Below are 11,699 nucleotides of genomic sequence, written 5' to 3' on the forward strand. Positions count from 1 at the left end.
ACATTCTGTGTAGATATCGACGAGTGTGCCAATCTTCCTTGCACCCAACTATGTAATAATACTATTGGAAGCTACCATTGTGGGTGTAATTCTGGATTTGCCCTTGTGGACAACAGTCGATGCATTGACATTGATGAGTGCAGCCTGCCAGTGAAACCGTGCGATCAATTGTGTACAAACACAATAGGCGGCTACAAATGTAGCTGTCACTTGGGGTATCTGTTGAACACTACGACTCGGAGGGACTGCTTAGGTGAGGTTTTTTAAGGTGTTAAGCGGAAGAAAAACATTTTCATCATGCAAATATTTGAAGATTTGAATGTTATATGGCTTGTTAGGTAATATCGGTATTCTATAACATGCTAAGGCTTTTGGATTTTAAACACTTTTCTAGCAAAAACGGAATGTCTGAACGCAACAGCAACCTGCTCTCAAAACTGTGGAGTCCTTAGCGACGGATCAGAGTACTGCTTCTGTAGAACAGGATATGAATTAGAGTCTAAAGATAACAAGACCTGTATAGGTAACTATTTTTCATCAATTACTTTGTATCTTTTTTGCTCATTTATTAAATATTAGAAATTAAATAATTGGTAGAACACGGGTAATCATTTAACCAAGATTATAATCGTTTGTAGACAAAGATGATTGTTCTCCGAACCCGTGTAGTGATACATGTACTGAAAAAGGCCCAGGTGAAGGTTATACTTGCTCTTGTGAGATTGGCAAATTTGTAGACGAAGACCAGAGAACATGTAGAGGTATTGTCTTTTATTTAAAACTTGTACCATTTTCTATATTTTTCCGTCTTTGCTGATTAAAGTTCCCAGCATTATCTCTGATATGCATTCAATATTTTGTTTTTTTTTTATTAACTTCTTTAACCAGACTGTTCTATCTGGACATATGGAAATAACTGTGACCAGCAATGTACATGCGACCAGGAAAAATCGGTCTCGTGCAATCAAGTCAATGGCACGTGTCTCTGTAAAACTGGATGGTATGGTAACAATTGTGACGTAGACGTGGATGAATGTGCTCAAACGTCGACATGCCCTACATCCTCTAGGTGTGTGAATTCACCAGGCTCCTACTCTTGTGAATGCGACGCCGGTACTACGATGGCTAATGGAGAATGTGTTGGTAAGAATCCTTACCCTTTCTTTTTTACACTCTGATCGAACTATAAAATCGCTCCAGCATCAGTATACTTCTTAATAAAAAATTCCGCATCCAATTTTCGTGCTTAAAGTTTGATTTTGAATTGATGACAGCACACTTGTAAAACATCTTTACTTGCTTTTGCATTGAGTGGAATTTTGTATGATGAGTTACCAATCTGTGTTCATTTCACTTGAATGTTTTACAGAATGCCGTGGAAACACATATGGACTAAATTGCCAGTCACAATGCGATTGTCACGTTCAAAACACGGTTGCATGCAACAAAAAGAACGGTTCCTGTCTGTGTAAAACAGGATGGACAGGACACAATTGCTCCGTGGATGTAAAAGAGTGTACAATGACTCCAGAAATATGTGGTGACAATTCTGTATGTGTCGAGGAAATCGGATCCTTCAGCTGTCTCTGTAATCAAGGATTTGAAAAATCTTCATCCAGAAATTGTTCTAGTAGGTGTAAAAAATGATTTCGTATTGTCTTTTCAATAAAACATCCAATTGTCAAAACATTGTTTAAAGAATCATGTTTAAATATTAGCATTGTAAGTTTTTCGTTTGTGATCAAATCTTATGGAGGTAGTACATGCAAAAGTAAATTTTTATGACATGTTTTTTTCTTTTCATAAAATAAAGATATTGATGAATGCGCATTGGCTAAACACACTTGCCACCAAAATGCTGTATGTGTGGATACAGTCGGAAGCTACAGCTGTTCTTGTAATCAGGGGTATACAGGGGACGGCCATTCATGTTCAGGTAGTCCATATTTTAATAATTATTTTCTTTAGCGTCATTTTTCCAATAGGCAAGTATATGTATTGGGCACTTATGATTATCAAGGAATGGTTTTTTTTCAGACATAGATGAGTGTTCCTCTTCTTATGTGTGTCATCCAAATGCCATGTGTAACAACACAGTGGGCAGCTATATCTGTAAATGTAACCCAGGGTATACTGGAGACGGGAAAAACTGCACAAGTTCGTGTTTTCATTTCTTATGATAGCTTATACAAATAATTTCATAAAGAAAATACACCAATCTTTGTTTTGTTCACATATGTTTATTCAAGAATTTGTACATATTTGAGGCACTCTTTCTACACTTTCATTTTGTAATCGTGATTAATTAAACATTACTACTACGCTTGAAATCAGCGTTACATGTATTGCCCATCTTGTAAAGATTGTTTTTTTTTCTTGAATAATACAGACATTGATGAATGTGCGCTTGGAAGAAACACGTGCGATCGGAATGCTGTATGTTTGAATACAGTTGGGAGTTACAGATGTTCTTGTAGTCTGGGGTATACGGGTGACGGCCATTCATGCTCAGGTATACTGTTTTATATATTTTATGGTCATTTTCCCCAAAAGGCAAAAATGTGCTACATAATTATGTTAATTTTGCGATGTCTATTTCAGACATAGATGAGTGTTCTTCTTCCAATGTGTGTCATCCAAATGCCATGTGTAACAACACAGTGGGCAGCTATATCTGTGAATGTAACCCAGGATATACCGGGGACGGGAAAAGCTGTACAGGTTTGTAATTTCACGATATATAAGCGAAAGGCTCATATATATTTATCATTTTACAAACAAACATAATCAGGGTACGGCCATGCATGTGCAGGTATTTTTTTTTATATTTCATTTTTATAACATACATGTATTATCACATTTTTATAGTTCATTTTAAGCCAAACATAGAATTTAAAGAGTGTTTATTGCAGACATAGATGAGTGTTCCTCCTCCAATGTGTGTCATGCAAAAGCCATGTGTAACAACACAATGGGCAGCTATATCTGTGAATGTAACCCAGGATATACCGGGGACGGGAAAAGCTGTACAGGTTTGTAAATCCAGGAAAAGCTTATATATATATATATATATATATATATATATATATATATATATATATATATATATATATATATATTTATATATATACTTTAACAAAGAAACATAGGTAGGAATTGTAAAGAGTGTTTCTATGCTGGATGTTATAAAATGTTGTAAAATATTAATGCTGTTTTTCTTTTTATAAAAAAAAATAAAGGTTGTGAAATAATTAAAAATTAAGGGACATTTCTGCTGGGACAGACAACCACATGTCTACTAAATCAAATGACAAGCCCAACTAGACTCGCAATACAATGGAAATAGTCTTAAAAAACACTGGTTACGTTTTAATTTCATTGAAATATTTTTAACTAGGACGTTAACGCACAATTCAAACAATTTGCAATTATACAAAAAAAATTTGAAATTTTTATCGTATATTTACAAATCTTGAGTACAGATGTTGACGAGTGCTTAACTCAGAAAGCAAATTGTGATCAGAATGCAGTTTGCACGAACACTATCGGAAGCTTTGTATGTTCTTGCAAAGACGGGTTCCAAGGAAATGGGACGTTTTGCACTGGTAATGGCTATACAATTATTAACGACTGTTTCATTTAAATTAATCGACTTTATCAATAAATCTTGTTAAATAGTTGAATTTTATTTCATTTTCCTCCCATTATAGACGTGAACGAGTGTACTCGTCCTGTACAACCGTGCGATACGCAAGCCACGTGTACAAACACAATAGGTAGTTATCAATGCAGTTGTAATCCTGGATTTTATGGCAACGGTCAAACGTGTTTAGGTATGTCTTTGTATTTTCAAATTTCAATGAATTGCAAGTCTTCAAACAAATACCGCAGAAACGTTTGTCAACAAGTTAAGAGACTGGATATTTCATTGCACACATTGCATTTATATTGCAGAAAACGACGAATGTACTGAAAACACTCACGACTGCCATGCAAATGCCTCATGTACTAATACTTATGGTCATTTTTACTGCGAGTGTTACCCTGGATTTTTCGGAAGTGGTAGAAATTGTACAGGTAATAAAGCATTACATTTTATATTTTTTTTGGTCAATTAATAAATGTTTTTAGTACAATTAAATTATCTAGTTTTACTTTTTCCCAAGCACTTTCTAAAACTAATAAGTTTTGTTTAGATGTAAATGAGTGCCAAGACGGTTCCAATGAATGTCACGTGAACGCCACGTGTTATAATTCGGTTGGGAACTACTCGTGTGAATGTGACATTGGGTTCTCTGGAAACGGTTTCCATTGCCAAGGTGAACAATTCTAGATTTCAATCATGCCTACTCAGATACCATGAAATTTTCTTATTCTTTTACACCAATAATGTATATATCATAACCTTTTGATATATTTGTATAAAGTTAATATAAGAATGTCACATCAATATCAAAACCCGATTTCATTTGTTATACTCAGAATGTCAAAATATGACATACGGCGTTAACTGTAAAAACCAGTGCCTTTGCAACACCAGCAATACTAGGACTTGCAACAGGGAGAACGGAACCTGTATGTGTAAAGACGGGTGGACAGGAAATACATGTGACGAGGATATCCCAGAATGCACCAACACTCCTCAAATATGCGGACCGAATTCTCGTTGTAACGAAGTGCAAGGCAGCTACCAATGCCTTTGCGAGGATGGCTACCAAATGTCTGCAAATCTAGAATGTCAAAGTAATTGTTATTATAATTATAGATCAAAAAGATAACACTTAGTGTATACTTTTAAAATATGTTAATAATTGTAGTAGATATGATAAACACTTTTGTAATTTGCTGCAGATATTAATGAATGTAACACTACCAAACATAACTGCCATCCAAACGCACAGTGCAAGGACACTGAGGGACATTATACTTGTTCCTGTAAATCTGGTTTTACCGGGAACGGGACTTATTGTACAGGTAAGTTTCAATGATGAAAATTCTACGGTAATATTGACATTTCAAATTTTAAAATTGGACCTCTCTAATAAATGAATATTTACTTTTAGCGATACCAATGACTCCGAGTAATGTTAGTAAGTATTATTTCCATTATCGGTCAAAGATAAGAGTAAACATTATCATATACGTACTTGTTATAAAAGATTCAGAAAAATAATTCAAAGCTTAATATTTTTGCAGGCAACGAAGAGGCAAAATACACAGTAAAGATAAGATTTGCGATGGCAATGAATCAACAAACTCTTGATGAACAATATATTCAAATTTCTCAAAATATGAAATCATCGGTGAGTTGTTTTGGTTTTTTGTTTTTGTTTTTCGGGAGGTTGGGGGGGTTAATTGGATTTTTGACATTGTGAATAAAGCAAATGATCAAAACTTGCACTTATGTAATTGATTATATTATTCTAGCTAACATCATTCTACCAAGCAACAATAACTGACTTCCAGCGGGTAGTAATTCTGTACTTAAGGTAATATTTTATATCATTCGTTCAGGTCGATTTTGATGTCGTTTAAGATAAAATGGTAACAACATGTCGATTTGTTCTTACAATAGAGTTGGAAGTCTTATTGTTGAACATGAATTGGTGACACGGAATACTCATTTGGACCAGCAAAAATCTGACATCACAAGTACTATGCAACGACTAAATGGTGGATCAGTCAAAATTATATATGAAAATAAAGAGCAACAAATAACATCCTTGGAATTGAAAGATCCTGTGACAGAACAGTTTGGTAAAACACGTTAACCATAAAACGTTCTTATTTTCAAACACAAGTAAAGCATTTGGGAAACAAACACTGTAAAAATGTCTGTAGAGCTTTTTAGAATGTATTTTAATGGATGAATTTAATTCCTATTGTATTGTTATTTATTTTTTTTACAGTAAACGTTAGCTCTGCAAGTGTATGTACCATATACGAAGCTGTTAATCCATGTCCAAAAGATCACCAGTGTTCAGAAACGGACGGTCAGCTAGCCTGCAGGTACTCCTGAACGTATTTCAAGTTGAAATTTGCAAATTACGGGTTATCATATTAAATTATAGTATATGTATGTTGCAATATTTCAAGTTGAAATTTGCAAATTACGGGTTATCATTTTATAGTATATGTATGTTGCAATAATTTCGTTTTTATGTCAGAAATACTTTTATCCTACATTTGATTTAATTTCTAATGGAAATTTAGAATGTCTTATTGGAATTTAAAAATATCTTAAGAAATTATACACAGTTTATTCGGACTATACTGTCCCTTTCGTGTTTGCTATCGAATTTATTCCATCAACAGATTCGCTGACATTTTCCTAATGCGTGTTATCTTTACCCAATAGCTATGAGAATAGAGTATTGTTTGTTTTTATTGACAATATATTTACCTACGACTTACTTTGATTGCTGTTCTCAAAAACTGGAAATAACAAATATTATAATTGGTTCAGTATTTAGAAAAAGCATTGAAACTAGACTGTTTTGAATGTTCAGTCATTAATATAATTTTGTTTTTATCATATTCATGTATCATACATGTATGACTCATTCCAATACGTTTTGTTTTGCAGCCCGCGACCTCAATCTGGTAAGGAATACATATTTTAAAACAAAATATGTTTTAAATGAAACTTATGTCAATAACCCAAACAAACATTACATACTCTTTATTATATCCCCGCAAACGAAGTTGGGGGGAGGGGGTTATATAGGAATCACCTTGTCCGTCCGTCTGTTTTTCCGTCCATCTGTCTGTCTGTGCAAAATTCGTGTCCAGTCCAAATCTTTCTTATGGAGAGACATTGGAAGTTCTTACTTCACACAAAAATTGCTTATGACCGGAAAGTGTTTCATGATCTTGACCCAAGGTCATTAGGGCAAATTCAAGGTCATTGTTTTAAAAATGCTTAATTCTTGTATGTGACATGTCTTGCATGAATGGAAATGATTAAAAGATAAAATTTGACACAAAACTAACTTATGTAAGGCGAAACTAAATGAATTGTAACATTCTTATCCCCGCTCACCCCACTGAAAATGGCCCACTCCGATGTATTTTATCTTTTTTTTCGAAAAAAAATTGTTTGGAAAAAAAATTGGTAAAAAATTGGACTCGATACAGCAAAAACGGCTGATTTATATATTGATTATCGTTTGATTCCAGTCATGTTTGTTATCATAAGGATATAAACATCTTCATGTATTAACAGTTAAGTTTTAATAAAATGGAATTTAAAGAATAGAAATTGGTTTGTATACTTATAAGCAATTTAAAAAAATAGAGCAGTTGTTATTGATAGAAAATGGACGGTTAAATAGATAGCATCCATCATTCTCTACAATAGCAAACTACTAGATAATGATTTTTTTCTTAGCGCTTACTCATAGTACCTCTAGTTAAACCTTTATTATTCTATTATTGATATATTTCTACACTTTCTTATGCAGACAGCTACAAGTTAACGTTCGGACTAGGGGTAGGCATTTCAGTCGCAGCTACCATCGTAATAGCTGTAATAGTTTATGTTTATATGAAAAGAAGGGGAAATACGTGTATGAGTGAGCCTCCTCGAGACTACGACAACGAATCCGACACAAGGTAACAATATTAAGAGGGCTAGATGGTCGTGGCTATTTAGAGACTAAAATGATCTCCTTTAAAAGAAGAACTTTGAATAAGGATGTAGAAAAATACTCAAAGTTTAAACCTGAAATTTATAGACTTTTATTACTAGGTAATAGTTTACAGCCTAACAAATCATAGGTAGTTCTAGTCGCTATTTTCTTGTCAAATGAACTTCTTTTATTTTAAGAAGTATAGCCCAACAGTTCATAATTGTAATGACATTAGATATATTAAGAGGGCTCGATGTCATGGCCATTTTTAGACTGTTTCTACCTTCTTTCAAAGAAGAGATCCATATAGAAATACAAATGTAAAGGAAAATAGCCAATGTTAATAGGAAAAATATAGATATTTTCTATATTACGCAATTATAGCTATTCATAGTTTAAAATTTTAGGCAAATCTGATCGTTAATTTCTTGACCATCCAGCCTCCTAAACAAACACATAAAATTCTTTGAGTTAGTTTTATTTTTTTTGGGGGGGGGGGGGGGGGGCGACGGTTTAGATTAATTAAAAGGCAAGGACACCTTATCTTATTTTCATAATTGTACAAATTGGATGTGGGCATAACTGGATATCCTGTTGATATAGTAAACAATTTCAAATGAATTGTATAATTTAGATTTTATCAATTTATATATTGGCATTGTTTTCATTTGATACCGTAAATATCAATTAATTTAGTTTCCAACTATTCCAATTGTTTCCTGTGTCCATTGTTTAAATTTCTTATAACTATCCAAATTGGGGTTTTTTTTTTTCGTTATTTAACAATATTTCTTACATATGATTTTATACCAAGGATGTATATTTAAATAAGCTAAATTCACTTGAATAAAGTAACTCAAAGTATTCATTTCTTCACAGTGGGAATAGCGGCGACTCCTTGATTCACACGTCTGTAAAAGGCATGGCAAAACGTTCAGATACAACAGGGATGACGGGACCGTTTAGTCTTCCTCGGGTCACAGCTAATCAAATCAACGAGACGGGAGCTAGAGCAACACAGTTTCCACACCACCAACACTATCCCAGGTCGTCCAGATGGAACTAATTGGACAAAGTTTACTCAGCCAGGATAACTTGATGCATGTACCTGTGTGCAGTTGACTTATCATAAAGATAATTATTTAGTATTGTTAGCAATTTGATATTTAAAAATGATGGTGTCTGTTTCCACGACTTAATCGTTTATTTTGTATTTTCTTGTAAACAGACGAACAATTATATAAGGTTTTTGCTCTAATTAAAATTGTAATCACTGATTTAATAATTTTTATATTATTTTGTGTTTCATGGTAGCAAATAGTTATTCTCTATTAAAAAAAAAACTTTTAATGTCTTGCATGAGAGTTTAACATTTTTGAATCAGATACTCTATTGCTGTAATCGAGAAACAGTTCACTGCATAAACATTCTGTCCAATTTTTATCATTCACACTTTGCCATCTTTTACTTTTACGCCTTATATTTAGATATATTTAGAATAATAAATAAAATGATTTTAACTTTTTTTTGATAGGGTGTATCAAATTTGTGTCATTACGTTAATCATTTACTTCTCTAGATCTGGGATCATGTCTGAGGTCAAAGTTCAAGGGCAAAATAAAGTAACCCGACATTCATTGGATTGGCATGTACTATGTCATGAATGAAATAAAGTGACCCGACATTCATTCGGTTGGCATACTACTGTCTGATCATGTTAGACATTAAAAGCAAAATAGTTTTGCCAATACGTGTGGATATTAAGTCTAACTGATTTTTATTTGTTTTTCAAAAGGAGTTGAGACATTGCATCTTTACCGCATGCTACATATATGGTTGCGTTTTCATTGACTTTGAATTTTATCCCAATTCAGGAAATTGATAAATAAATCGAACACAATTGAAAATAATAATATAATAATGACAAGCAGAATCCTTTTAATGAGATGCAACATCTGTCATTTAAATACTTATCGTTTAGGAGTTACACCATATACATGTAAGAAATATCGCATTAAAATTCGAATGATGAAAAGAAAATTCCAAGTTTAGACCTAAATCAAATGAATTGAAAAATCAGCATGAAAAAGAACTTTTACCGGTAAATTGAACCAATGTAAACAAAAGCGTGGCATGAGCCTTGGTAAGAAAGAACTAACGGCAACTTGTAACTTACTCCATAGCGGAGTGGATAAAGTGTCGGGCTTGTGATGCGGACATTCCGAGTTCGTATTCCGAAGATGCTTTTGCTGTAACTCACGGGAATGAATTATTTAGATAATCAATTTTATCCCCAAGCTTCAAATTTTTCGCTTATTTGAAATATGTACTGTTAATTTATCATTGTATCTATACTACTATATTAAAATAATAGACTCGATTTTTTAGCTTTAATACTGAGAAATCGGATGAGTACTGTCTTTTGTTTTATATAGAGAATAATACATACCCTTTTCCATATCACAGCTTGTATCAGCCCGAGACTCCAATATCAGCCCGAGGGCCGAAGGCCCGAGGGTTGATATTGGTCGAGGGCTGATACAAGCTGTGATGTGGAAAAGGGTATCTATTATTATTTATATTACATACTTAGTAATAAATTTAAAAAGAAAACCCATCAACTTGAACAAATTGATTATTCATATCAATTGAAAAAAGTCTGGACATGTACATGTATTTAATAAAAATATGAGTTCTTCTTGTTTTAACAAACATGAAGCTACAGAACGGAATTTCATCAGGTTTTAAAAGTTGACTGCTTTAAAACATTTGCTAGCATTTGAAGCTTTCAATTGCACTTAAAAATGTCGACTGAAACTGAAAATGTTTTATTTTTCGTCTGTAAACATGCAAAAATGCTGAAGCGAAAAAAGGCAGAGGAGTTCCGCAAGGGGTGTGATACGGATCCGTATCAGCCCTGGAGGGCTGATAACCTGTATCAGCCCCGGAGGCCGATACGGATTTTGTGATGTCATCTGTATCACATGTGCAAAAAACCTGTATTTATTACTAAGTATGTAATATATAATTTTAACAACATTTGTATTTGAAGATTACCAATTTGTTTTTATTTTTTCTCAATTAAGCTTCGCTAATTAATAATCAAAGAAAATTCCTTTAAAAAATCCGGAAATCATCTGAATCACGGGAGGCTCTTTAGTTTATGTTTCCTTAATATGACATTTGTATGAATAAACTCAGAAACGATATTACAAATACGCGTACATGTAAATTTTCATTGAAAGTTAGTCATATATTCAGCAAAGGAAATACGGGAGATAACTCTAACTCAGTGTATTTAATATGAAAAATCCCGAGAGTACCGAATGTCAACATGGTGTGTAAATTCAAAGCGAGGAAAAAAGTTGGTGAAAAGTGTTGAATTCTTCATTAGTATGAATTAAATTCTTAAATGAAAGATATCCACAGCCTCAAAATAGTTTTTATGAATTATTTGACTGTTATTTACAAATTTCTCCAAAATCGTTCTGGAGCGATTCTGCAATTTTTTGCTACATTACGGGTGTACATATCGGAGGCGTTTTAACTGTGGTGAAGGACCGTCCCGAGATTTTTCTAACTGAGCAGAGTGTAGCATTATTGTAGGCTTAACGCTTGGTAATGTAAATAGCAACGATACGGCGTGCCGATGAATCTATTTCGTAAATGTCGATATCATATGTTATATGCCAACCCGTGGACGCACGGGTCAAAGTCTAGTCGTTCATAATCAAATAATTTACTGTTAATTTGAGTGACTTTTTCCAGGTGTGTTATTCCATCTCAGAAGTTCTAAAAAAAAAAAAAAAAGGATTTTCCGATAGGAAAATTACCATCATGATGATCTACCAATAATGTACGGTGTTGGAAGAGGAAACGATGGCATACAGATATATTTGGACCAATAACAACTGAAAGCTAGAGCAACAAAAGGTCTTTACGCAATTCAGATACTGTAATAGAAACAAAATTAACTCATTTGTTGGCAATCCACTTTTCTGTTCTCAATATGAAGCGTGCACTATACCACCAAGTTTAGTTCAGTAATTGTAGAACATTCCCAAATAC

General features: G+C 33.5%; 1 protein-coding gene across 8 annotated transcripts in view; it reads left to right on the forward strand.

Moving 5' to 3' along the window:
• The window catches only part of LOC128175386 (uncharacterized), a 58,738-nt gene extending 48,727 nt beyond the window's left edge, over positions 1-10,011 (forward strand). For 5 of the 8 annotated variants that reach the window (XM_052840960.1, XM_052840991.1, XM_052840971.1 and 2 more), the window contains 24 exons: positions 14-253; positions 395-523; positions 639-761; positions 889-1,143; positions 1,370-1,630; positions 1,814-1,936; positions 2,038-2,157; positions 2,390-2,512; positions 2,602-2,721; positions 2,913-3,032; positions 3,483-3,605; positions 3,711-3,833; positions 3,955-4,077; positions 4,197-4,319; positions 4,483-4,743; positions 4,852-4,974; positions 5,064-5,090; positions 5,197-5,303; positions 5,428-5,489; positions 5,576-5,757; positions 5,910-6,009; positions 6,587-6,603; positions 7,464-7,614; positions 8,511-10,011. In XM_052840960.1, coding sequence (XP_052696920.1) covers positions 14-253; positions 395-523; positions 639-761; positions 889-1,143; positions 1,370-1,630; positions 1,814-1,936; positions 2,038-2,157; positions 2,390-2,512; positions 2,602-2,721; positions 2,913-3,032; positions 3,483-3,605; positions 3,711-3,833; positions 3,955-4,077; positions 4,197-4,319; positions 4,483-4,743; positions 4,852-4,974; positions 5,064-5,090; positions 5,197-5,303; positions 5,428-5,489; positions 5,576-5,757; positions 5,910-6,009; positions 6,587-6,603; positions 7,464-7,614; positions 8,511-8,697 — 3,323 coding nt within the window. In that variant the 3' untranslated portion in view covers positions 8,698-10,011. Of the gene's footprint in view, positions 1-13; positions 254-394; positions 524-638; positions 762-888; positions 1,144-1,369; positions 1,631-1,813; positions 1,937-2,037; positions 2,158-2,389; positions 2,513-2,601; positions 2,722-2,912; positions 3,033-3,482; positions 3,606-3,710; positions 3,834-3,954; positions 4,078-4,196; positions 4,320-4,482; positions 4,744-4,851; positions 4,975-5,063; positions 5,091-5,196; positions 5,304-5,427; positions 5,490-5,575; positions 5,758-5,909; positions 6,010-6,586; positions 6,604-7,463; positions 7,615-8,510 lie in introns of those variants that run through there. The other 3 variants (XM_052841009.1, XM_052841018.1, XR_008242679.1) reach the window with 3 other exon arrangements.
• Positions 10,012-11,699: the final 1,688 nt, after the last annotated feature.

This window comes from Crassostrea angulata, chromosome 1 (genome assembly GCF_025612915.1).
Source record: "Crassostrea angulata isolate pt1a10 chromosome 1, ASM2561291v2, whole genome shotgun sequence".
In the NCBI taxonomy this organism is placed as follows: Eukaryota; Metazoa; Mollusca; class Bivalvia; order Ostreida; family Ostreidae; genus Magallana; species Magallana angulata.